The sequence below is a fragment of the Phascolarctos cinereus genome, unplaced genomic scaffold, assembly GCF_003287225.1.
Source record: "Phascolarctos cinereus isolate Bilbo 61053 unplaced genomic scaffold, phaCin_HiC Scaffold_5;HRSCAF=322, whole genome shotgun sequence".
Lineage (NCBI taxonomy): Eukaryota > Metazoa > Chordata > Mammalia > Diprotodontia > Phascolarctidae > Phascolarctos > Phascolarctos cinereus.
This window is the reverse complement of record NW_027555958.1, coordinates 103,743,890-103,768,688: the sequence shown is the minus strand read 5'-3', so window position 1 is coordinate 103,768,688 and position 24,799 is coordinate 103,743,890. Positions and strand designations below refer to the sequence as shown.

At 37.2% G+C, this 24,799-nt stretch overlaps 1 protein-coding gene across 3 annotated transcripts in view; it reads right to left on the bottom strand.

Annotated features, from left to right (window-relative positions):
* The window catches only part of PPIL4 (peptidylprolyl isomerase like 4), a 37,948-nt gene that overhangs the window by 4,724 nt on the left and 8,425 nt on the right, over positions 1–24,799 (bottom strand). For 2 of the 3 annotated variants that reach the window (XM_020986587.2, XM_078155076.1), the window contains 7 exons: positions 23,579–23,675; positions 22,080–22,196; positions 19,321–19,445; positions 15,041–15,107; positions 10,913–11,024; positions 10,093–10,186; positions 5,494–5,626 (listed from right to left, as the gene is read on the bottom strand). In XM_020986587.2, coding sequence (XP_020842246.1) covers positions 5,494–5,626; positions 10,093–10,186; positions 10,913–11,024; positions 15,041–15,107; positions 19,321–19,445; positions 22,080–22,196; positions 23,579–23,675 — 745 coding nt within the window. The remainder of the gene's footprint in view (positions 1–5,493; positions 5,627–10,092; positions 10,187–10,912; positions 11,025–15,040; positions 15,108–19,320; positions 19,446–22,079; positions 22,197–23,578; positions 23,676–24,799) is intronic. The other variant, XM_078155077.1, reaches the window with a different exon arrangement.

The following is a 24,799-nucleotide window of genomic DNA, read 5'->3' as shown; positions in this document are numbered from 1 at the left end:
AAATAAATATTCTTTGGTTATTTAAAGGTTTTTTATACATCTCTCCCTAGGTATAAATGTGATAGGAAGTATACTGGCTAAACTGGAAGTAATGCTATGCTTTATAGATTTTGTTAAGATAATAAATGATCACAACAGGGAAATAACTCAGAAAAAGAAAAAGGCAAATAACAGATTAAGAAAAGTACTTATAGCAAATATGATACATAAAAGTGTAGTATTTAAAATATATAAGGAACTGTTAACAATTTACAAAGATATAACCCAGGATGCCATGGATAAATATTTGGCTAAAGAATATTATGAACAGGGAATTTCTTTTTCTTTTTTTTTTTAATGCTGTTCCTGAATTGACAGGAAATGCTGGGGATAATTTTTAGCAAGCCTTAGGTTTTAACCAGCCCAACCATTCTCAAGGCCTCATATGAGATCTTCACACTTCTGGAAGCTGTCTGGAATAACTAAATGTCTCTTTTTCTCCTACTTTTCCTGAAACTAGCTGTCACTTTTCTTCTTAAAAACTTGTAAAAATCTTTTATTAAAAGCACAATTCCAAATATCATACAACTAATTCAACTTGTTAAGTAGCTCTTTAATCAATTTCAATACATAAAGCAGCATAACAATTTCTTTGTCACTTCCTTTTTAGTCCTCTCCTCTCTCTTAAGCATTTATATCTCTCCCTCCCACTACCCCCACAAAAAATCCATAATACATATAGTCCAGTAAAATAAATTCATTAGTGACCCAGACATATAATAATGAATAAAGTAAAAAAAAAAAGCATACAAAAAGATTATCAAAATATGAGGTGGCAAAATTAAACTGCCCCATCCAAGGTACTCTACAAATTTTAAACAAAAAAAAAGTTTGGTTTACAGTCAAAAATCAGGGTAGAGACATACCACTTACACATACAACTATAAGCTATTCAAAAGCTACTCTACCTCAGGATTTTACAGAGATAAAAATGGAGGCCCAAACAAAAAGAAAAGCAAACCCCTACAAGTGCAAGCAATGAAACATGAAAACCACAACAGGGAATTATAACTCATTACTGTATCATCACCCTATCGTGCCATGTGACCCTACTACCTAAGACTCATTTCCTGTAACATGGGTGAAAATAATTTCAATATCTTAACCACCTTCAGAATGTAGGCATGGGGTGGAAAAATTAAATTATATGGGTTTTCGAATTGAATGTCAAAGTTAAGAAAACAAATAAAAAGACCTGAAAATATGAGTCAAAACATTCTTACAAAACCATTCTCATCAATTAAAATAAGAAAGAATAGGAAAATATGAATTACATGTGGATATCAGTCAATAAACATTTAATGCCTGAAATCGGGAAATGAAGGATCTTATTCAAGGAAAACCAAGGACGCCATTGTCACTAGATTGCAGAGTACATAAGGGGGGTGTGGGGTGGGGAGGAAGGTATAAGAAGTTTGGAATTTGGGGGAGGGGAGAGGAAGCTGGTTATGAAAGCTCTGAATGCCAGAGGATTTTATATCTGATCATGGAGTTGATAGGGAGCCACTGGAGTTGACTGAACAAGGGATGGTGACATGGTCAGATGGTAGCTTTAGGAAAATCACTGACAATTGAAAGAAGGATGGACTGGAATGAAGAAAGACATTTGGCAGGAAGATCAACCACCAGGCTATTACAATAGTCGAGGCATGAGGTAATGGGGGCTGCGCTAGGGTGGTGGCACTGTCAGAGGAGAGAAAGGGATGTATACAAGATTTAAGAAAGTGAAATCAAGTCCTTGGTAACAAACTGGATATATGGGGGTGGGGTGGGGTGACAGACAGTGAGAAGTTGAGGATGATACCTGGGTGACTGGGAAGAAGATGGTACGCTTGACAGTAATAAGGAAATTTGCAAGTAGAAGGTTTAGGGGGAAAGATGAGTTTAATTTTAGATGTCTACAGAACATCTAGATCAAGATGTCTTGTTAAAGAAGCAAAATCAGTTGGAGATCAATAGAGAGGTTATGGCTAGACAAATAGATCTGAGGATCATCAGCATACAGATGATAATTGAATCCATGGAAAATGATGAGATCACCAAGTGAAATAGTATAGAGAGAAAAAGAGAAGAGGGCTCAGGATACAGCTTTGGGAACACCCATGTTGCATGTGTGTGATGTGCATGAAGATCCAGCCAAGGAGACTCAGGAGCGATCAGACAGGTAGGAGGAGAACCAAGAGAAAGTAGCATCATGAAAACCTAGAGCTGGGAGTACCCAGAAGAAAATGATGAATAACAGCATCAAAGGTTGCGGAGAGGTCAAATAGGACGAAGACAAAGATCTTTAGACTTGGTAATTAAGATATCTTTGTAACTTTTGAGAGAGCAAGTTGAATGATGAGGTTAGAAGTCAGACTGCAGAGAGTTAAGAGAGGGAAAGAACAGAAAGAGGAGGCACTGATTGTAGACAGCTTTCTCGAGGAGTTTAGCCACAAAATGGAGAAGACACGTAGTATGACAGCTATTGGGGATGGATGGATCAAGTGAGGTTTTTTGATGAGGAAGACATGGGCGTATTTGTAAGTAATAGGAAAGCCAAGGAGAACAAATGAGAATAAGCAAAGATAAGTGAAAGAGTGGGGTTGATAAAGTGGGCAATCTGCTGGAGGAGACAGGATAGAACAGGATCACTTGTGTGTGAAAAGGCATTAGTGTCACCTCATCATGTGAGACAGGGATGATAATGTCAATTACTTGGGTGTTCAAAATTCCCTTTAATGACTAAATAATTTTCCTAGACTCTTACTTTATTTTAATTAACACACAAATGTAGGCTCAGTAAAATTTCTAATGCTAATACTGAATTTTGTCAAAAGGAGAAAAACAGAGAAACCTACTAGCAATTCTTCTGCTGTCAAAAAATTTAGCCACACTGCCATTTACAAAGAGGAAAAAAACTAAGAGATTAAGTACTTACCACTCTTATTTCTACTAAATGACATAATTACCTAAGCTAATAGAAACAGCACAACTGGCTAATACTCTTCTTCCCATACCAACAGAGAACGATTATAAATGTCACTGAGAGGTTATAAGGGATAAAATAATAGTGTCAAAGAAATTCACAACAGAAAAAGAATTTGCAGGTTATAAATAATTTGTTAGTCTAAATGTCTTAAGCCTTTACGTACACCACTTGATCAGTATTTAGGCCTCTGTTCATTACAGACTCATATATATTAGAATTTTGTCCTTGTTGGCCTCATTTACAATCTGATCTAGGGTGTTCCCCATTCATACATATCAAACATTAGCAGACAACATTACTTTTCCTAAAGCACAACTCCAGTTATGTCATTCCCCTTCCCTAAAACCTTCAATGAATTTCTATAAAACGAAGTACAAACGTGATAGACTGGCACCTACTTTTCCATCTCATCTCTTACCACTCCCTTACATACGTTTTATATTTCAGACCAAGTGGATTATTCATTGTTCCCTGAACACACTTGGATTGGACTTTCCCACATAGGTGGACTAGAAGCAATAACATTAGATTTGGAGTAGGAGAACTTGGTTTCAAATCCTGGCTCGGCTAATACATAGCTATATGACCTGGGGCAAGTCACACCTCCAATTCTCATTTACAAAATAAGGGAGGCAGACAAGCTCTCTAAGATCCCTCCAGCTCTAAATCCTAGGGTCCTAAACTCATTCTCTTTCCTATGACTAAAAGGTCTTCCCTCCATTTCTGCTTTTCAAAATTATATCAGTCCTTCAAATACCATCTCTTTCATTAAATTTACCAAATTCCTAGAGTCCTTTTATGCCACTCTTATTTACTTACCACATACAACCTTGAAATTATTCATATACATTTTATTTCTCCTACTACATTATAACTGCCTTGAAGGTGGAAAACACCACTTACTCATCTCTATATTCAAGAGCCTAACGTAGTCTCTATGCATAGTAGGCGCTCAAAACATATTTCTTAAATACTGTTTTTGCTAATTTTATTTAAACTATAATACTTTGAAGTAGTGTTTTGAAGTATGATGAAAAAAGTATCAGATTTCCATTTCTAACTCGTACCACATTTTTCAAATGCGAACTGTTGTGTTATTTGTTACAGAGAGCCATACACATCAAGGTTGAATAAAAATAATAAGTAAGAAAAATAAAGAGCGGCATGCCTTTCATTTATAAACTATTTTCTTTCATGAATCCTTTTGTTGTCCTAACCAGGGCAAGAAAAAAGGTTCTGAGAATGGGAAAAATAGGTTCTATGAGTATGTTAGTGATAGGGACTAGTCCTGTGATGTCTTTGGTATAGAGAACTCTCAAGTGAGGACAGTCCTTTTATCAATACAGATTGCTACCTTTCCTGCAACATAAAGCCTTAGAGAATTGCCTGGAGCATGAGAGATTAAATGGTTTACCATAGTCAGGTACATAGTCAAAGTGTCAGAAGCAGAGCTTTTTGACTTTGAGGCCTCCTCTCTACCAGTAATACTATACTACCTCTCATGAGTGTTACGTTTGTTTCAAATATGTGATATAGTTAAATATAACCTTCTGTGCTCGTCTTTCTCTAGACATTTGAATGCTGGACTTTATATGTAGAGAGGAATTAAAAATCACAAATGAGAATGTTTTCAGCATTCGCAATTGTTTTTGATGTGGGAAAATGTCAATCTATAGCCCAACTCACTCCAGCTTCTGCTATTAAGGGGCCCTCCAAAATTGTCTTTTTGAGTTGTCATGTTTTCTATAAACACTGGACCCATAATATGCAGGGGACCCTCCAAGTGTCAAGGACAAAGCCCCCACAACTCCCCAGCACCACCCCATCCTGAGCTGACATGACGCATTGTCTGCATCCCAAGGCGGATTCCCTGTGTGTCCTTGGGAGTCAATATAGGCCCCAGAGAGTCTGTACCAGGCATGTGCAGGTGGGCCCCTGGCAGATCAGCAGACCATTATATCTTCACGGTCTAGCAACTCCCAAGGAGAAAGAAAGTGGCTTTTGCTGTCACCTTGCCCCTCCCCTTTGGGAGGGGTTTTGTCTTTTTCCTACCTTACTGCACCTTTCCTCTTCCCATGCCACGCCCCTTTAGATGGAGATTTCTGGTATCTCCTTCCTTTGTCCTGCTGTCATAAAAACGCAGACTTCTATATTATTGTGAACTCTTTGGGTTCCACGTGCATGTTGATTTACCTGGTTTTCAGGTAAGTTTCATGAAGTTATGATTGCCTGTTGACACTTGCTAGGTGAAATATTAGGTACAAAACAGCCATTTACAATTTCTGACACAGCACCCCACAGATTAAGCACTCAAACACACCAACCATTATGTGTTTGTAAGCCTGTGATGTAAATTGATGTTCAGAACTGTATCCTTCCTAACCACCAATGAAAGCAGTAGTGAAGTGAATAAGTTACTATTTTGAGATTAAGTATCTAGCTTTCTGTAAGCTAAGCACAAAGGGGAACTGAATTAGAAATACCTTAGAATTTTTCACAGTTGTATAATCCTCTTCAGAGCAGTGACGAGTTTTCTTCTTATGTTTCTTACTTGAATGTGAATGACCTGATTTAGAGTCTTCTGTTTCTTCATCTAGCACAAGATCATATTTTGCACTAAAGTATATAGTTAAGGGTAGTTTTGAGAGCTAGTCATCTCTTAAAACACACGACTTCAGGGACCAAATGAGGTTGCCAAAGCAACTAAGTTCTAAAGGTAATAAGTCAAAAAAATTTCTCTAAAAACAATCTCAGCCAGCATTTTCTACCATTACATAGTCAGTGGACATGGAGGTTACTGTACTCCTTAGTGAATCCTCTAAAAAGGGAGTCAATATTTCCTGTTAGGAACTACGGGTTATTAGAATAATTTTAAATGGGGGCAGCAAGGTAGCACAGTAGATAGAGCTCTGGCCTTGGAGTCGGGAAGACCTGAGTTCAAATCTGGCCTCAGACACTTGATACTTACTAGCTGTGTGACCCTGGGCAAGTCACTTAACCTGACTGCCTCACCAAAAAGCAAAAACAAAACAAAAAATAATGTTAAATGCAAAAAACTGTGGAAGATGCTCTTCTGAGTATGTCCCCTGACATTGCAGGTCACCACTATAAAGGGCCAGAATCCTAACTATCTCCAAATAAATCAGACACCTTGAAACTGCTGGTTCCTCTGTGGCAAGCCCTTTTTCTGAAATGTCATATCACCACTCAGGGGCAAATATAACAGAGCTACCTATTTCCCTTCCCAACCTTTCCCTTGAGTACCTGTCTGTATTCTGCCACAAATATGCTAGGCTTCCACTGATCTAATGATTCATCTCAGAAATGACATGGTTTAAAAGCTACCCTTTTCCTTCATTTTTTAATTCCACAAGGCTTGTCTACAAAATTTCCCTCCCACCTCCATTCTCTCTGGTCTGTTTCAGGGAGGTTAAAACTATGTTCTCCTCCCTCTATACTTTGCCTGAGACCATTTGCAGAACCTCACCTCCTCTCCAGGCCTAACAAAACTAGACCTTTGGGCTCTCTAATTACTAACCTAAGTCTCTTCTCCACTGGCATTGCTCAAAAACACCTAAAGCAATCAAATTTCATAACAAATTCACTTCTCCCCATCCCCTAATCTGTTGGTATAATCAGATATTTACCTTGAATTCTAATGACACATTTGCACGGGCAGATAATATAAATTCCAGGTGTATGTACATAAATACAATCACACTTAAAAATGCTTGCCCCAATCCTTCAATCTATAACATTAGATTATAAATTCCTCAATAAGCAATGTTATGTTTGTTTTCATACAAATTTAAGAAATGTCATACTGAGTCAAACCTATCTTCCTAGTGAAATCAAAAGATATTTTTTAAAAAGCAGGGCTATCCTTCATGTTATCCTCAGAAAGTTAGATCTCTATCCTTCAAACATGCCCTCGCTTCCTTTAACAAAATACCTCTGAATTTATCTAAACCTTTCTTTAATCTTTTTATTACATTTTTAAAAAACTTCTATCCCCTCTAATGGAAACAAGTGCCTTAAATGTATTATTTATATAACAAAGGATATGTGATCTCTTCAATGTGTCCTTTCACTAGTGTAGATCACAACCCATGCATGTGGTATTTCTGCTTCTCTTGCTCATGTTCTCCGTAAGACCCTCCACAAAAGATCTACCCAACATTCTGAGGGCCTACCTCTAGATCTTTTTACATTTCATGGTATCAGCAAAGCCCTCAGGCTGTCAGCCTTCTCATCTGCACTATGATGATCCCACCTTTTCCAATCGTACATATCCATGACAACACAGGTTACCAATGGAACATACTATAAGACTGCTTAGGTCTACCACACATCTCTCCATTGGCTTTTAGGTCACCTGAACCTTTGATTTCTCAAGGACTGTGGTGTTCCAATATTTGTAATCAAAGAGCACTACTAAGAGAATATGTGTTGAAAAGACTGGCCTTTATACCAAAGAGTAGCTTGCTATCATTAAAAGAACTATATAATTTCCTAAATCCAGCTCAGACCACTCTCTTCCTTCTATTTGATTTTGGGATCACTTCATTGTCCATCCACAGTGCTTATCCCAGATATGTGCACTGATGTATGAACACAAAACACTGGCCTTCAACACTCATGTCATAATCTGAACAACAAGCATTTTTAATCCATTTTGTTTCCTTATTTCTTTTGATAAATCCTGAACCTCATTAAAAAGGCCCTGAAAGCTTACTGTAACCAAGATAATATCATATGCAAGCAAGAACAAACGTTAGAGGACCTAACTGCCTCTAAGAAATCGCTATCCTCAGGGCAGCTAGGTGGCGCAGTGGCTAGAGCACCAGCCCTGAAGTAAGGCGGACCTAAGTTCAAATCCGGCCTTAGACCAAAACACTTGATACTTACCAGCTGTGTGACCCTGGGCAAGTCACTTAACCCTAACTGCCTAAAAAGCAAAACAAAAACAAAAACAAAAACAAAAAAAAATCGCTATCCTGGGGCAGCTAGGTGGCACGGTAGAGTTCTGGCCTTGGAGTCAGGAGGACCTGAGTTCGAATGTGACCTCAGATACTTAACACTTATTAGCTGTGTGACCCTGGGTAGGTCACTTAAGCCCATTGCCTAGCCCCCCCCCCCCAAATCGCTATCCTGTTTGGAAACTGCAAAGGACAGCTTCTGTGGCTTTCTGGGAAATGTCTCCCTATTTTATGCTTCATTTGACATTAATAATCAAAGGGACACTAAACAAAATTCCCTCTATGGCTGCACTTATCAAAGAATTTTGTGTGGTCTTAACATATTAAAAAGATAATGACTAGAGGAGAAGCCATTAAGGCTACATTTATGCTTCCAAGTCATTTTTTTTTAGGTAATCAACAAAGGATAAACACATAGTATGGTTGTAAAAATGTGGTCTGTTCAAGAGAACTATTTGTGAAAGCTTGCCTATTCCTTTCTCATATTTTCATCAAGGGTACTCTCAACATTGTATATATCACTTTCATAATGACTGTATGAAAATGAAAAAATAGGTACGTGGGTTAAAAGCTACTGATGGTCTCGACAAGCTATACAAATTAGTTAGGACATTTTATTTGCCCTAACCTAAATTTACCTCTTTCAAACTCACAGTATTTCCACTAGCTTTCATATTTAAAAATATGCTATAGATTTCCAAGTTCACTCTACATCAGGAATTCCTAACCTTTCATCCATGGATAGACTTCAGAGCCCATGAGCTTGGATGAAAACAACAAATAAACCCCAATTACATCTTTATTTCAAAATAATTGGCTTCTTTTTTAATCCTGCATATTTTGTTTTAATGCATTTAAAAACTGTTATCCTGAGAAGGGTTCCACAGGATTCACCAGACTGCCACAGGAGCCTATGACACATTGAAAGCAAAGAACCCCTGGTACATATCTTCGATGATTTTGAGATCCTGATATCCCCATCAATCTTTTGCATTTTCCTGACTAAAAATGATTATTTTTTAGTCAATCTTACTATGACAGCATTTCCATCCTGATTTTCTAGTTGTGCTTTTCTCTCCCTACAATCAATCAACAAGCACTTAGTAAGTGCTCTAACTAGCTGCCAAGTGCTACGGCACTTCTTACGCTGCTTTACAGACAAAAAGAATTCAATAAATGCTTTTAACAAAAAGTCCATCAGATAAAAATCTTCCTTCAAAAAATATTTGGTAGAAAAAGGCTTAAATGATGTATAGGAAAATGAACCTGTCTTGCTAATAGGAATCTGGAAAGAAAAAGACCGTTCACTTGCGAATGCAAAAAAACAAACTGTGTAGTGTGTGAAACGATAGATTCATAATGAGTCTGTTAAGGCATAAGTAAATCAAAAATGACATAATATGAATAGCATGTTGAATTGCTTCCTGCTTGTCTCAACCAAAAACTTGGAAGAATCTTAATTTTTTATTTTTTTAAATTTCTTTTAATTCTATTATGTTGACTGACTTGCTCAATAAATACTTGCTAGTTATCACAATAATAGTGGTGATGATGATAATTACCAATTGATGACAATGTATTAAGGGGATGATAAAATTCAGAAATGGAGCTCAAGTACATGAAGAATTTTTAAACAGAAGATGATGACCACGTAATCACTATCTCCAATAAAGACTAAAATAGAAGGAAATGTGTCAAAATATAAGGGGTTAAGGTTAGACAGAAGAAAGAATTTGATGACTATGAAAGTTGCTGTCATAATCAATGTCTGAAGGAGACAAGTCTTCCCTGCTGGCCATTTGTGAATAGGTTGGGTTCCCTTCTATCTAGGACTAAGTATGGTTCTGACTAAGGATAATGGAATAAACTCAAAGTAACTTTCAACCTTTTCCTAGCATACTATTGGTAATATTGACTATTAGTCAAAAAAAACCTAAGTATTAAAAGATTTTTAAAGAATAATTTTGAACATAATTATAATTTTGTAAACAACTTTGTGGCAAAAAAGTTTTCTATTTCTTTTGCAATTTTCCACAATACCTAGAATTCTGCATGGAGAGGGTGCTCAGTAAGTGTTAACTAACCAGCTGTAATTAAGGATACTCCTGTTTGGGTTTTACTTTATCTTTGAGAGCAAATTTAGATTTTTCCTGGTCTTTTTCATATTCCTTGAAATCACTCTTGGTATATTTCCCACCTGTTTATTAGGAAAAGAAAAGAGATGGTTGGATTAGTTCACAAATACAGAATTCAATAAACAGAATGCACTGCTAACGCTCCATGAAAGAACCCTCAGAAGTTTAACTAAAGTACATGCTTCTTTTATTAATTTCATTTGTCAAACACAGAAACTCAGAACTAGAACAGACTTAAAAATAATCTAGTTCAACTCACTTGTTTTCCACACAAGGAAACAAGCCAAGGGAAGTTAAGTGGCCTGCTCAACATGGTGGCAGAGCCAGGACTAGAACCCAGAATCCCTAGCTTCTGCAGATCATTCTTTGGACTGGAAAAAGTCACAGTAATTCATTTCTCTATTACAAATTTGACTGAAATCAGGACTGATACAGGCAGATGCTGCCACCTAATGATTGAAGAGAATATTGCAACACAAAATATTAAAGGGGGAGACAAAACGTGTATGTTCCTTAAAAAGAGTTGGCATAATTTGGCACAATAACTTTAGACATAACTCGTCTTACTAATTTATGAATAAATGCATTCATGAATAAACAGACTGCAAAACACTCGCATACAGTATTACATTGTTCTCCATCAGGAAAAGACCTCATCAGGTTCTAGATAATATCTATGTCAATGAAAAAGTTATGTGATTCATTTCCTTATTAATAGCCCAAATTCCAAGAACCCATATATATTGCATTTTAAAAAGCAGAGAAACAAAGGAACAGAAACAACATACCTTTCCCTCTCCATTTAACTTTTGCAACAGACTGGCTAAAATCTACATGTATTCTCCTGTCATCTATAAGCACATTATCCATTTTGAAAAAGGCTTTTTCACAATCTTCTTCCTAAAGCAAAGTTATTTTTAAAAGTTAACTCTTTAGTATATTTCTACAGCTAAGTAAATTTGATAAAAAGCAAAAGTTAACAAACCCACCAGTAATTACTGATGCACATAAACTATTAAAATATGAATGATGTACAAAATGAATGTCCATATATTTCAGAAGGGCATAACTCAGAGATGGAGAACCTGTGGCCTTCAGGCTGCCTGTGGCCCTCTAGGTCCTTAAATGCAGCCCTCTGACTGAATCCAAACTTCATAAAACACATCCCCTTAATAAAAGATTTGTTCTATAAAACAGAACAAAGGCCGCAGGTTCCCCACCCCTGATATAACTGCTTGAATACCCTAAGCCCCTATCTAATTCCTCCAGCTAGAGAGGCAGGGTGGTATAGAGGGCTCAGGATCAGGACACCAGGATTCAACTCCTGTCTCCACTATTAATTAGCTAGCCTGAGCAAGTCACAACCTCTGGGAGCTTCAGATTCCTCACCTGTAAAATAAGGATAATATCTGCATCACCTACCTCACAGGATTATCATGAAGAAAGCATTTTGGAAACCATCAAGTGCTACATGAGTTATCATTATTATACACAGATAATTAGCATCCTAATTTGCTAACTCTTCCCTAGTCCTAAAAGAATGAGCTACAGATCCTTAAGATGTATATTTCTGCTTTCTTTGTTCAGTTAATATATATAAATTTTTTTAAAATAACAGGAAAAGAGGATTTATTCCACATAAGAAACAACTTCCACAAGTCATACTCTGCTGCCTCAGGGAAGAATGGGGATGACCTGGAACATAAATTCTGATGGGCCCTAAAGTGAGAAAAGCTTCACATTTAGTCCTAGAAACAGAATGCTAATCAGGGATCAGCCCAACTAAATTCAGAGAAGCTGACCACCAGCACTTTGTCTAATAAGTGATAGATTCTTTGTTCTCAGAAGCCTTCAAAAAAGACAAATCAGCTCTCAGTCTGTATGACCCCTTCTGCTTCCATAGTGACCATGGGAGAGTAGAAAAAGAAGCTGCCAGTGCTAAAAGTCACAGTTCTTAGACCACTTCTAAACATTAATTTATCTCTTGGTAATCAAAATGTGAGTGGCTCCCTAACACAAAGACCCATCCATCAACTGTCCTCTGAGTTATGCTATGTGGCTGTAAATCACAGACCACGGCAATCTCCAAAGAACTAAAGGTGAGGGTAATGGAGAGGCACAGAGAGGGTGTAAGTAATCCACAAGCTATAACCAATGACTTGTATGGAAGAAGCATATTAGCTGCATGTGAACTAAAAGTGGTGGGCCTGTCAGAAAGCAATGCGGAAGGTAACTGAATCCACCCTAATACAACCAGTCAGTCAACAAGATTTATTAAGTATTTATTATGTGCCAGGCTCTACGATGAGCTCTGGAAATACAAAGAAAGGCAAAAACACCATCCCTATCCTCAAGAAGCTCACATGCTAACGGAAGAGATATATGCAAATAACTAGATATATACCACATCTAAACAATATTTAAAATTTTTTAAAAAGGAACTAGGAGTTGGCGGTTGGGGGGCCCTGGGAAAGGCCTCTTGCAAAAGGTGGGATCTAAGCTGAGTCTTGAAGGAAGGCAGGCAAGCTAGGAGACAGAGCAACTGCTCTCGCAAGTGCTATTGCAACAACTACTTAGGACACAGAAAAGGAAGTTCTCACCATTGAGATCCTTGAAACTGTCAAATGGGTCTACATCAGAAACTGATTTTATCAGTGGGAATGACATGAAACAAGAGAAACATGGGACTTCTCCATCTGACCTGCAGCTGAAAACTGTTGTTTCCCCCATTAGAATGTGAGCTCCCTGACAGCCAGAACTAGCTCATTTTTCTACTATATCCCCAGCCCCTAGAAGAATGCTTTGTACACAGTAAGCACTTAATATTTTATTCATTAATCCACTCAAGTAAGCAAATATTATCGCAAAATTTCATTCTCATTCTTACAACAGCCTAGCCAACATTCTCTGGATCAATTTCTGCGTAATAAGGTTAACTGTCTACTCCTAGAATTATTTTGTGGCAGTCACAACTAGTGATTACTCTATGAAAAGAGATGGCTTTGATGTAGATACATCTGTATACACAGAAAATAACTGAAACACAATTATCTAGAACAATGGAAGTAACACTATGATCTGGTCAGATCTCATCTAGAGTATTTTGATCAGAACTGGGTAACATTTTAGGGTGGCCAGAGAAGGTCAAGATCAACCAGGAAAAGCTTCAAGAACGTAATAGCTAAAATAATAAAAACAGCTAGATAATGTCTGCATAGCACTTTAAAGTTTCCAAAATGCTTTACATATCTATTTTCTCATTTGATCCTCAGTCATGAAGAAGTATAGCATATAATTATCTCCATTTTACAGATGAGAAAACGGAGGTTAAGTGTCTAGTCCAAGGTTACACAGCTCATAAGTATCTGAGGCTGCATTCAAACTCAGGTGTCCCTGACTACCAATCCAGCACTCTATCCACTATGCTACCCAGCTGCATAAGAAGGTCAACTGAAGGAACTGGGGATGTTTAGTTTGGCGAAGAGAAGAAAAAGATTCTAGTTACTGAATATTTAAAAAGCTGCAGATGAAAGAGAAATAGGATTTGTTCTTCTCGGTCCCAGAGGGGAGAACTAGGAACTATGCATTATTTAAATTGCTAAGAGGCGTGTTTTAGCTCAGAAAACCAGAATAATGTATCCAAATTGCCAGGAGGCAGATTTTGCCCAGGAAAAACTTCCTAACGATAAGATCTACCCAATCACTGCCCATCAGTTGGGCAGCGGCTATACAAATTATGGTACCTGAATGTAATGTAATATTAATGTGCTGCAATAAATGATGAACATGATGAATACAGGACAGGATGGAAAAGATTTATAGGATCTGAAACAGTAAAAAGAGCCAAGAAAACAACATACACAACGACTACAACAATGTAAATGGAAAGGACAACCACCAAACAATCAAAAGTAAATGTTGCAAAATTACAAAAAACAAGCACGGTCCCAAAGAAAGAGCAATGAGAAGACTTCTCCACTCCCACTCCTCTGAAGAAGCCTGTCAATGGCTTCCATTCATACAAATATTTTCAGACCTTTTTTGATATAGTGACCAGTTTTGCTAATTTGTCTTTTTTTTTAAATCCTCAAAAATTATTATTTGTTACAGGAGACGGCTCTCTAGGAGGAAAGGAGAGGGATACTAAGGGAAATTTTGGTGATGTAAAAAAACATGAAAAGATAAAAATTTATTTTAAAAAAATCTATCAAAAAATGTAGTGGGCCATATTGGAAAATTCTGGGCTACCTTTAATTAGTGGTATCCAAGGACAGTCTGTAAGACCACTTGTCAAGAATAATACAGAGCTGCTCTGGCAGGGGCTGTACTAAATGACCCCCAAGATCCCTTCCAACTCTAAGTTACTATGATTCTAGAAGGACAACTGTCCACATTCTAACTTCAGAGTCACAGAACATTAGGGATGGAACTGATCCTCAAAGATCATCTAGTCCAATTCTCTTATTTTAAGGAAGAGCAAAGTGCAACGTGAGCACCAGAGAGAGAGAGAGATTTGACTACTCAGATTTTGACCCAGGATCAAGAACCAGATCTCCTAAATCCTGGCCCAATTCCATTACAATACACTGCCTCTCCCTGCGAAAACACATTAAAATGTATTAAAATCATGATTAAATACAGCACCTGGATTATGAACTACATTATTCAAAATGCTCTAAATGCAAACTAATATACACTAGTTTGAAACCAGAAATTAAAATACAGGTAAAACTAACAATAAATGAAGCATCTTAACCTTTTAAAAAATCATTTTTTCTTAATTGGATAAATAAGAAATTACTTGTAAGAGATTAAATGAAGACCATACTAATACAGTATCAAACCCTAAAATCCCGTATCTTAACAAAAGAGAACAAAATAGGTATGAATCTGAATGTTTCTGCAACATGGCATACCTTTTCAAATTCAATAAATGCATAACAAAGGGATTCGCCTGTCTTCCAGTCACGAATAACTTCACAACTAAAAAAATAAGGAGAAAAGGATTAAAATTAAAACCTAACATGGTGGGAAGAGGTACCAGCAACCTAAATATCAATACAAAAAGCAAAATAAGACAAGTGAGCATCAATGTGGAGAGTTCCTGGAACTTGAACTCTTACTATTTTGGCTAAATAATGTCTTTTTTACAAATTTAACAAGTTTACAAATGGCAAGAGTTGACCTAGAACACCCTAAATGCCCAATGCCATTAAGGTCCTATGTATTCAATAAAGGGAAGGGTGGTATAAAAATATTCTCCTTTTTTTTCCCTCACCAGTAAGGGTCAACTTAATTTTGCCTAACCCTATGCTTAAATTATTAATTTTTTTATTATTAGATTTTTGTGTAAACACCGAAGTTTATTTTTAAATGACTATAGCCAAGACTGTGTACAAATATAGGTGTTTTTAACCACAGCACTACACACGAAGTATCTTCCTGAATATGTATAATATATTCTGTATGACTACTAATAACAATAACTAGAAAACTTTTATATGGTGCTTTATAGTTTGTAAAGCCCTTTACCCATATTAGCTATTATTATTAAGAGTAGTAAATATGTGTAATTCAAAATAGTACATACATACTTGGCCCTGGAATGTAGTGTTATTGTTTGTTTTTTTCCTATTAAACATTCTCTTTCTCTGAGTACAAGCCAACTGGGTAATAGCCAAAAGGCTGCCATATAAAATCACATAAAGATTAATATATTTCTTTGGATAGCTTACAAAGTGGAAAACAGAGAGCTGACTACATTTTATTTCTGAGAGCTGAGATAAACTAAGCACTTTTTAAATTCTTGTTCTGGTAAGACACATAAAAGTATCTTTTCTTATAAAACCGCTTCTAAAACCTTCATGTTCTAAAATAGAGGTATGTTGGGACAGCTAGGTGGTGCAGTAGACAAGAGCACCGGCCCTGGATTCAGGAGGACCTGAGTTCAAATCCAGCCTCAGACACATAACACTAGCTGTGTGACCCCGGGCAAGTCACTTAACCCCACTGCCTAGCCAAAAAATTAAAATAAATAAATAAAATAGAGGTATATTATGGTGGTAATCAGTTAACATCTCCTTTGATGAGTAAGAAGTTAAAAGTAATGATCCTCCATAGAATATAAAGAACAAAAAAAATTTCTGCCCCAAGATCTAAATTCTAAATGGGGAATGCTTCAAAGAAAGGAAATTAAAGGGCTATGGATTCACAATGACACACTGCATGCAACCTCAATATAAGAATACACAATAGAGAGGGCTCAAGCTGAATATTCGATTCAGGAAAAAGCTTAACACCAATTCCAACCCAACCAAGTAAATGTAAACTTGGCAGAAATTAACAGATAATGAAGTATGAGTAAGGCCTAACCAACAGAAACAAATAATCTAATCAGAACACTGAAAGGGAGTTGCTAACAAAATTAGGAAGAAAATAAGGATAAGCTATGATTGTCAAACACTGAACAAGTGATTATAGGATTGTAGAAATTATAGACTTCTCATCCATGATGAATTCAACTAATATGAAAATTGGAAAGGCTGAGTTCAAAATTAAATTGTGAAGGAAAATAGGCTTGAAACTGCCCTGTACGCAGAATACATATACTGGAATGTTAGAGCAACAACTTATTTAACTATCATTATCAGAGAACAAATTAATCCACACAAGTGAATTTTCCATATAAAGTTTACCCTCTTTAAAATACCAAAATTTTTTAAAATTTCATTATTTTTATGAGGGAATTTTTAAATTAATCACACACTTCCCTGGTTTCTTAAACAAAAGGTTTTTTTTAAAAAACACAACTTCACTGGCATTGCATGACCCAAGCCTAGAATGCACTCAATTTAATTACTTGAACAACTGTCAAATGTCTATTACATGGAAGACGCTATAGGCCCACTCCCTCCTCTTTCCCACCTTTTAAAATCTGTGCCTTCCTTTAAGGTCTAGATTCAGTGCCACTGATTTTCTAAACCTCCCAAGTATAACTGTTCTAAAACTCTCCAATATTCCTAGAGCACTTGGTCTACATCCGCCCTTTTCCCCATCACTGCCTACCTCAAACTATATTGACCTGTTTATGTGTCCCCACCCCCTCAGTAGAGGGTAAACTCCTAGAACTCTTCTGTTTTGCATCTCCAGCACTAGTAGCCAAGGGTGTGGCCCACAGTGAGCCCATCATAAATATCTGTTGAACTGAATATGCTTCAATATGACCCAACTTCTTCTCAGGGGCTGAGTCACCACGGTGCCAACTAGCAGCAGTCCAAGAGCGGTTCTGTACCCTTCCTATATGGCCAACTGTCAGCCACAAAATCTAGCTCTTCTCTTCCACGTGGTCCTCCTCACCTGGCCTCAAACACTTTTTTATTTGCTGCTTCTAATATTCTGTGGTTTGAGAAGCAGAAAACCATGGTGGTGGGAACAGATTATCATCAGCAGGCTCCCAAGGACACTGCAAGTTCAGACCATGCCCACAAAGTCAGAACAAAAGCATGGGCAGAAGGAATTTGGGGCAGTCGGTCTGCAGGCAGAGAGGCCCTTCTGCTCATTTCCTAGCTGCAGCTCTTAAGACTGGATAGGAAAGGACAAGAATGAGATGAGTGTGGACAAAAAACTGTCTTGGGTTCTTCTTTTTCTGTTATTTCTTCATTCGACAAGTGGTTACACATGTGCAGCACTATAAGAGTTATTTTTCCTGTTTTTGTTCATTCTTATGCTTCTCATGCTCTATCTAGAATTATTGCTTAAATAATGCATAAACTGAGAATTTAACAGTAAGGAAGCAACAATAAGAGAATCAATAAGTTCTAGTTTTACCATTGTTTAAATAGAAAATTATGGATTTAAGAAAACTTGGTTTGCAGGAGGTCAGATGATATCTAGGAATTCTCTCAGCGAGGAACCTTGGTCTGGAAGGAACATGATGGACTTGAGGCAAAAGGCTCAAGTCAGAGTCCCAGACTCTGTGGACCTCTGGATCACTGGACCTCGCTGAGCCAGCTTCCTCATCTGGCAAGTGGAGTTTAGTCTTTGCACTATGCAGGCGAAGTTCTGCGTCAACTATACAGCGCTTCTTCAACTGGGGGTAGAGACCCCACATGGCAACGGTAAAAGGTTTCTGAATGCATGATGATCAAAAATTCATTAAAAATCAAATGCGTACCGAAGAGGTGTTTCTGGCAGCATTTGCCCGTGCACACTTGGCCATGCACATGCCCTCAAGCCACGTAATGCCAACAACCGCTGCTGAACTAGAAAAAGGGTCTCAAGTGGAAAAAGTTTAAGAAGCCCTGACTATGTAATGCTATCTTGATGTGAGTTACTATTTCTAATTCTATTCATCAGCATGTCTACTAATTCACTGCATGTGGTCCACATCCTGGTAACTCCCATATTTTCCTGTATTTCTTCTCCCCCCGTAATTCCCTCTTTCCTCCTTTTCCCCCTTGCTGCTTTGGTACCTCTGACCCTGCCGTTAATTTAAGTAAGAGCTTCTTTAGGAGTGGGGAAAGAGGAGAAAGAGTCTTCTCTGACATGTACCCCATTTTTACAGAGTCTTCTGGCTAAAGGGGAAATTTCTGAAGAAAGTGAGAAATGTGAGGAAATCTAGATTCAAATTAGCTTAACTACTAACTGTTCTTTAACTCTGGGAACATTATTGGTTTTTAATAAGTAGAGATAAAAGTCTTAAAGACTGATAAGCGTGGTATCATGGGAAGAGCACTAGACTGGGATGCAAGGACCTAGGTTCTTATCTTTTACTTCTTATGAGACCTTGGAAAAGGCATTTGATTTCTCTGACCTTCAGTTTCCTCATTTATAAAATGAAGATAATATTTACACTAAACACCTCTTAGGGGTGTCAGGACAGGCAAATGAAATAGTGTACATAAGGCACGTTATAGTAAAAAAATATATACATACATGTAAGCTACTATTAACATCAGTGAAGATGTTAGTGGATCAAGAACTATGGAAATCATTAATTTACTACTTTAGAGATGAAATGTTAGGAATAAAATCTATCTTCTAAATGCTATGAATATTCATCAATGAAAGCTAAACTAAGAATCAGTTTATGTATTGATTAATATATAAATATATAATTAATACATATATTTATACTCGTCAAGAAAGCATCCTATTTATTTCTTTCCTTTTTCCCCTTCAAATGAGTAAGAATTACCTTTTTATGGGCCCAAATCTTGAGAATATTATTTCCAGATCTTCATCTGTGGTAACTGGATTCAATTTGCACACAAATAGGACATTTTCTGGAGGTTTGATATCTGCATCAGGTAAATCTCCTACCTGAATTAAAAGGAAAAAAGAAAAGTGTTATTTTCTTTAGTAAGAACACTTTTAAAATTCCAATTAGTCTCACATACAATTTGCCAATGAATCTGAATTTATGAACTGAAGGTACAAGGAAATTAATCATTAATAAATATTTTAACATTCAGAATAATACAAAATATTTCTGGTGATGAGATCAACAACAAAAAGGGACAAAGGACCCTGGAATATTCCTGACTCCACACTCTCACCACGACCCTGCTTAGTCACTTGCCCCCAGGAGTTCCACAAAAACAACAGAGTGTGAGACTTCCACTTTCTTACAGTTTTAGATGATGACAGCAGTTATTGTGGGGAAAATTACATTTCTCTAAAGCCTGCAAGTGGACCAAAAGAAGAACACACGTTAATAAGTAGTCTATGATAAATGTTGTTTAGACAGAAAGACAAATGGGACAGGAAACCATTATTCTACTTACTGTATTGTCAAGAGTGGTCAATAATAAAGATATTTAAAATTTATATCTTTAAAATGAAGAATCAAAGAGTACCTCTTACTGAAGCTACTTATCACCTACAAAGTATGCATTTAAAATAACAGATTCCTTTGAGAATGAATAGAAAAGGCAATTCAATAAAACAATATTCACCCTAAAATAACACTGCCAGTTAATTCACAAAGCAACAGCAAGCAATGACAGTTGGCAGTACATGTAATTCAGCAAAAAGGAAACAGCATGATGGAAGTTATAGTGACACATAAATATAGATAACATTATTATGAAATGAGAGGCAGCACAACATTGTGGATTAGAAATAGGAAAAAAAAAAAGGGGCAGCTAGGTGGCACAGTGGATAGAGCACCGGCCCTGAAGTCAAGAGGACCTCAGTTCAAATCCAGCCTCAGACCAAACATTTGACACTTACTAGCTGTGTGACCCTGGGCAAGTCACTTAACCCCAACTGCACTAAAAAAGGGGGGGGCAGCTAGGTGGCACAGTGGATAGAGCTCTGGCCTTGGAGTCAAGAGGACCTGAGTTCAAATCCAGCCTCAGACCAAACACTTGACACTTACTAGCTGTGTGACCCTAGGCAAGTCACTTAACTCCGATTGCCTTAATCTTCTTAACAGTCACTTAAATGGTCTCATGCTCTCAGCTATTATTGACTGCATACACAAAGAGAATATCTGTTAGCATCCTCAGTTTCTCCCCACATTCATTTAGTTATGTTAGTTTTATGATTTAACATAGTACCGTGAACTTAACTCTGTAATAAATGTTAAATTCCTCAACTACTCTTTATAATCAGAGGATTTACAACTAGTTGGGATTCTAGAGGTAAACTAGACTAGGACCCTCATCTCACAAATGAGAAAGCTGAGGTTTGGAGGCTAGGTGACCTCCAAGTCACACATGAAAGAAGCAATAAAGCTAAAGACTCAAATTCAGATCTTTTATCTCCAGATCCAATATTTTCCCCCCTACACCATATTGCCTTTTATAAGTCCAAGAGTTAATTTTTCATGAGATGAAATCTACAGTACACCCAAGTAGTCATTTAACTTTTGCTTGAAGACCATTGGCGGGTTTAGGGGCCCCACCACCTCCTAAGGAATTCTCTTCCATTTTCAGAAAGTTCTCATCATTCCTCCATCATTCCTCCCCTCCACGTCATACTACTCCTCCAATATTCCCCACCTCTCCTCTGCTACTGCCACTGTTCTGGTGCAGGCCTCAGGCCTGGACCACTGCAATAGCTGCCGCTGGGTCCACCTGCCTCAAGTCTCCTCTCACTCCAATCCATTCTCCATTCAGCCACTAAAGTGATTTTCCTAAAGCGCAGGTCTGACCACATGTCACTTCCACCCCCACTCAATAAATTCCAGGGATTCCCTATAACCCCCAGGCTCAAATGCAAAACAGTCTGTTTGGCATTCAAAGCCCCCCTCCTACGTTTCCAGGCTTTTTACACCTCACTCCACACCACATACTCCTTAATCCAGTGACAATGGCCTCCAGGCTGTTCCAACAAACAAGATCCCTCATCTACGGGCATTCTCCCTGGTTCTTCCTAACCCCTGGAACGCTCTCCTTCCTCTGTTCTCCCTACTGATTTCCTTAGCTTCCTTTAAGTCCCAACTAAAATCCCATCTTTATTTTTTTTTTTGGTGATGCAACCGGGGTTAAGTGACTTGCCCACAGTCAAACAGCTACTAAGTGTTATGTGTGTGAGGCCACATTTGAACTCAGGTCCTCCTGATTTCAGGGCTGCTGCTTTATCCACTGTGCCACCTAGCTGCCCCTAAAATCCTATCTTCTACAGGAAACCTTCCCCAACCCCTCAATTCCAGTGCCTTTCCTCTGCTAATTATCTCCTATTTATCTTGCACATGGCTTATTTATATACATATTTGTTTGTAGGTTGTCTCCAACTCTCAGACTGTGAACTCCTTGAGGGCAAGGACTGGTTTTTTGTCTCTTTATGTATCTCCAGCACTTAGCACAGTATCTGACAGACAGAAGGTATTTTATAAATATCTATTAATTGGTCAAAATTATCAAAGCGAGAGTTGCCTTACAGTTAAACATTACACATACCACTTAAGAAATATGTACAAGAACATGTTTAAGCAGAAAGTTATCTTACCATTTCTAAAAGAATAGCCTGAGTTTTTGCCTCCTTCTCAGCCATTATTTCTTCAATTTCTTCAGCTGATCTTCCTTTGAAATCATCGATTTCTTCATCTGCTCCTATTCGGCCACTCTAAAAGGGGAAGAAGAATTTTGTAAATGAAAACAAAAATTATTGATCCATGTATTTAAGAAATAAAAATCTGACATATATGAAAGACAAGATACTTCTTCATAGTTTTTCAATATAGTTTGAAAAAAGCAATCAGAAATAAGCTTACAAAGCTGAAGAAATTAATCTAATGCCAACCAAAATGAGCTGCTGAGCAACCAAAATGACAAATAATCCTGTAGAAATTAGCCAGTGTCCAACAAATTATTGAATTCCAAAAATTAAACAATGCCATAAATGGTTTCCAAAGCCTTTCATTCACAAAGTTAGATTTTAGGCCACACATCACCAAAACCAGTTTAAGGTATAGAGTTAGGGACAAGATGTAATTTCACAGGTATAAAGAACTCTCAGATGAAGAAACTCCCTCTCCCAATGCAAGTGGGCACATTCTCTGCAATTTAGTCTCAGAGAGCTGCCTAGAGCACTAAGACATTAAGAGACACACCAGGATGGGTCAAAGGTGTGACCTGAACCCAAGTCTTCCTGGTTTCAAGGCTGGCTATCTGCTCATCAGGCTGATTCTGTTTGGAGCAGAAAAAAAAATCAGAAAAAATCTACACTGATACAGAACAGTCCCTCAATTGAAAGGCCCCTCCTAGGAAACCAGTTCACTTTGGACCTTGGAGCACATCTCAGACAAAACCAAACTAGTGCCCTGAAAGAGCAGTAATGTCAGAGGCAGGTTGGTATTAGCTCCAATTTAGTACTACTCCAAATATCCCCCTAGCTCACTCTTAACACAAATGTACAAACACATACATATTTTTGGCCTATTCCAATCAAGACCCACATCCCTGAAAAGAAGCTCTTGAGAAATTTTTAAAAATTCAAGTCAAAACAGCTAATGGATTTTGAAGCTTCTCAAATCTTTACTGTTTTAATAAAATTAAAAAGGCAAAGAAAAAAGCCAATATTTTGTAGTAAAGACCTACATTTCAATAGATGGGCAGAAACAGAAGTAGGAAAGAACATCAGAAGTGCAGCAGCAAGGGGATTCTATATATTCTATATGCCTTTAAGGAAAATCACATCAAAGTAGTGGGGGTGCCAGGCCAGTGTCTGTACCATTCGTGGATATGTGAAGAACAACAGGAAAAAGAGGACTACAAGTTTCTCTAGTTAGCACCTAAGTAAACCCTACAGAAAAAGTTATTCTAACAAAACATAATTCTGAAGAAATCATTTTAGTGTGAAAAAAAAATCCACCCATTACCAAAGAACTTCTTAGTAGAAAAGATTACAGATGCCATCTAGTCACATGCCCTCATTTCATAAATAAGAAAAATGACCCTAAGAGGTGAAGTCACAGCCAGAAGGTGGCAAAGAGTCAGTATACTTACATCTAGTTGTTCTTTGGTTGGTTCTGGGGATCGATCAGGAATTGACAAACCAGCCGGGTCATCAAATGGATCATCTAAAATCACTGTATGATTTATCCTTACAAACGAAAAGCAAGTCATATGTTTGAATTAAAGTGTTTCAGAATCTATAAATTAACCATGAATGTTTTTAAATAATAAAAAATAAGCAATCTTTTAATTACTCAAGTTAAAAGAGAATCTATGCCAAGTTCTTAAAATCTACAACTGCTAAAGAAATAATTTTCGTTTGTGTTTTCATGTTGTTATTTATGACTATTTGATATGATATCTATCTGCAATGACCTCTACAGTACAGAATTACTCAAATGTTGAAATCCTAAAACTTTTACCCTATTTCTTCATTATCTATAGGACCCCCTAAAGCATAGCATTTTACTTTCCTAGAAAAAATCAGTAATCATTAGTACTACTATGAACATCAAGCTATGTTAAAGTTTTTTTTAAACAAATAACTAACATGTATAGTACAATAACCTTATAATTATTTAAAAAGAAAATGCAAATAGTCATGACTACAGGTGTTCTTACAGTCTTCCATTAAAACACTCTCATCTCTCTTAAGGAACAATTCCTACATATCACCACTACTAAAAAGTATTTAAGTACCCAAATGAATATAAATGTACTAAAACACTAAAGTATGATATGTACAGAGGTTAACACTAAAATACTAATCTGACACTCACTCACCCTATAAGGCTTAGTTCAAGTTCTAACCCCCTCAAAAGAGTTACCAGAATTCAATTAATCAACACACCACATGCAAGGCCACTTGACAGCAGCCTCTACACAAATTCATATGTATATACACACACATACACACTTCACTCAGTTGTGAGCGTCTGTCTAGTCACTGCATATCTATTTTGCATTTATCTTGTATTTACCTATCTATGAACATGTTGTATCCACTCCCACTCCACCTGCCTCAGCCCTAGGGTAGAATGCAAAAAAGGTCCTTGAAGGAAAGGATTACCTCCCTTCTATATTTTTATCAGAGTTCCTGTCACAAAGCAAATACCTAATAAATATCTGCTGATTGAGTGAATGATTATGATGAACCTAAGCTCTTAAAAACTAACAGGTTCCAGCAAGTCCTACCAAGTTGAAAAGACTTCAATGGCAGACTATGAGTCTATTGCCCAGGCCCAGGCTGGATAATTTCACAGTAGCTCATCA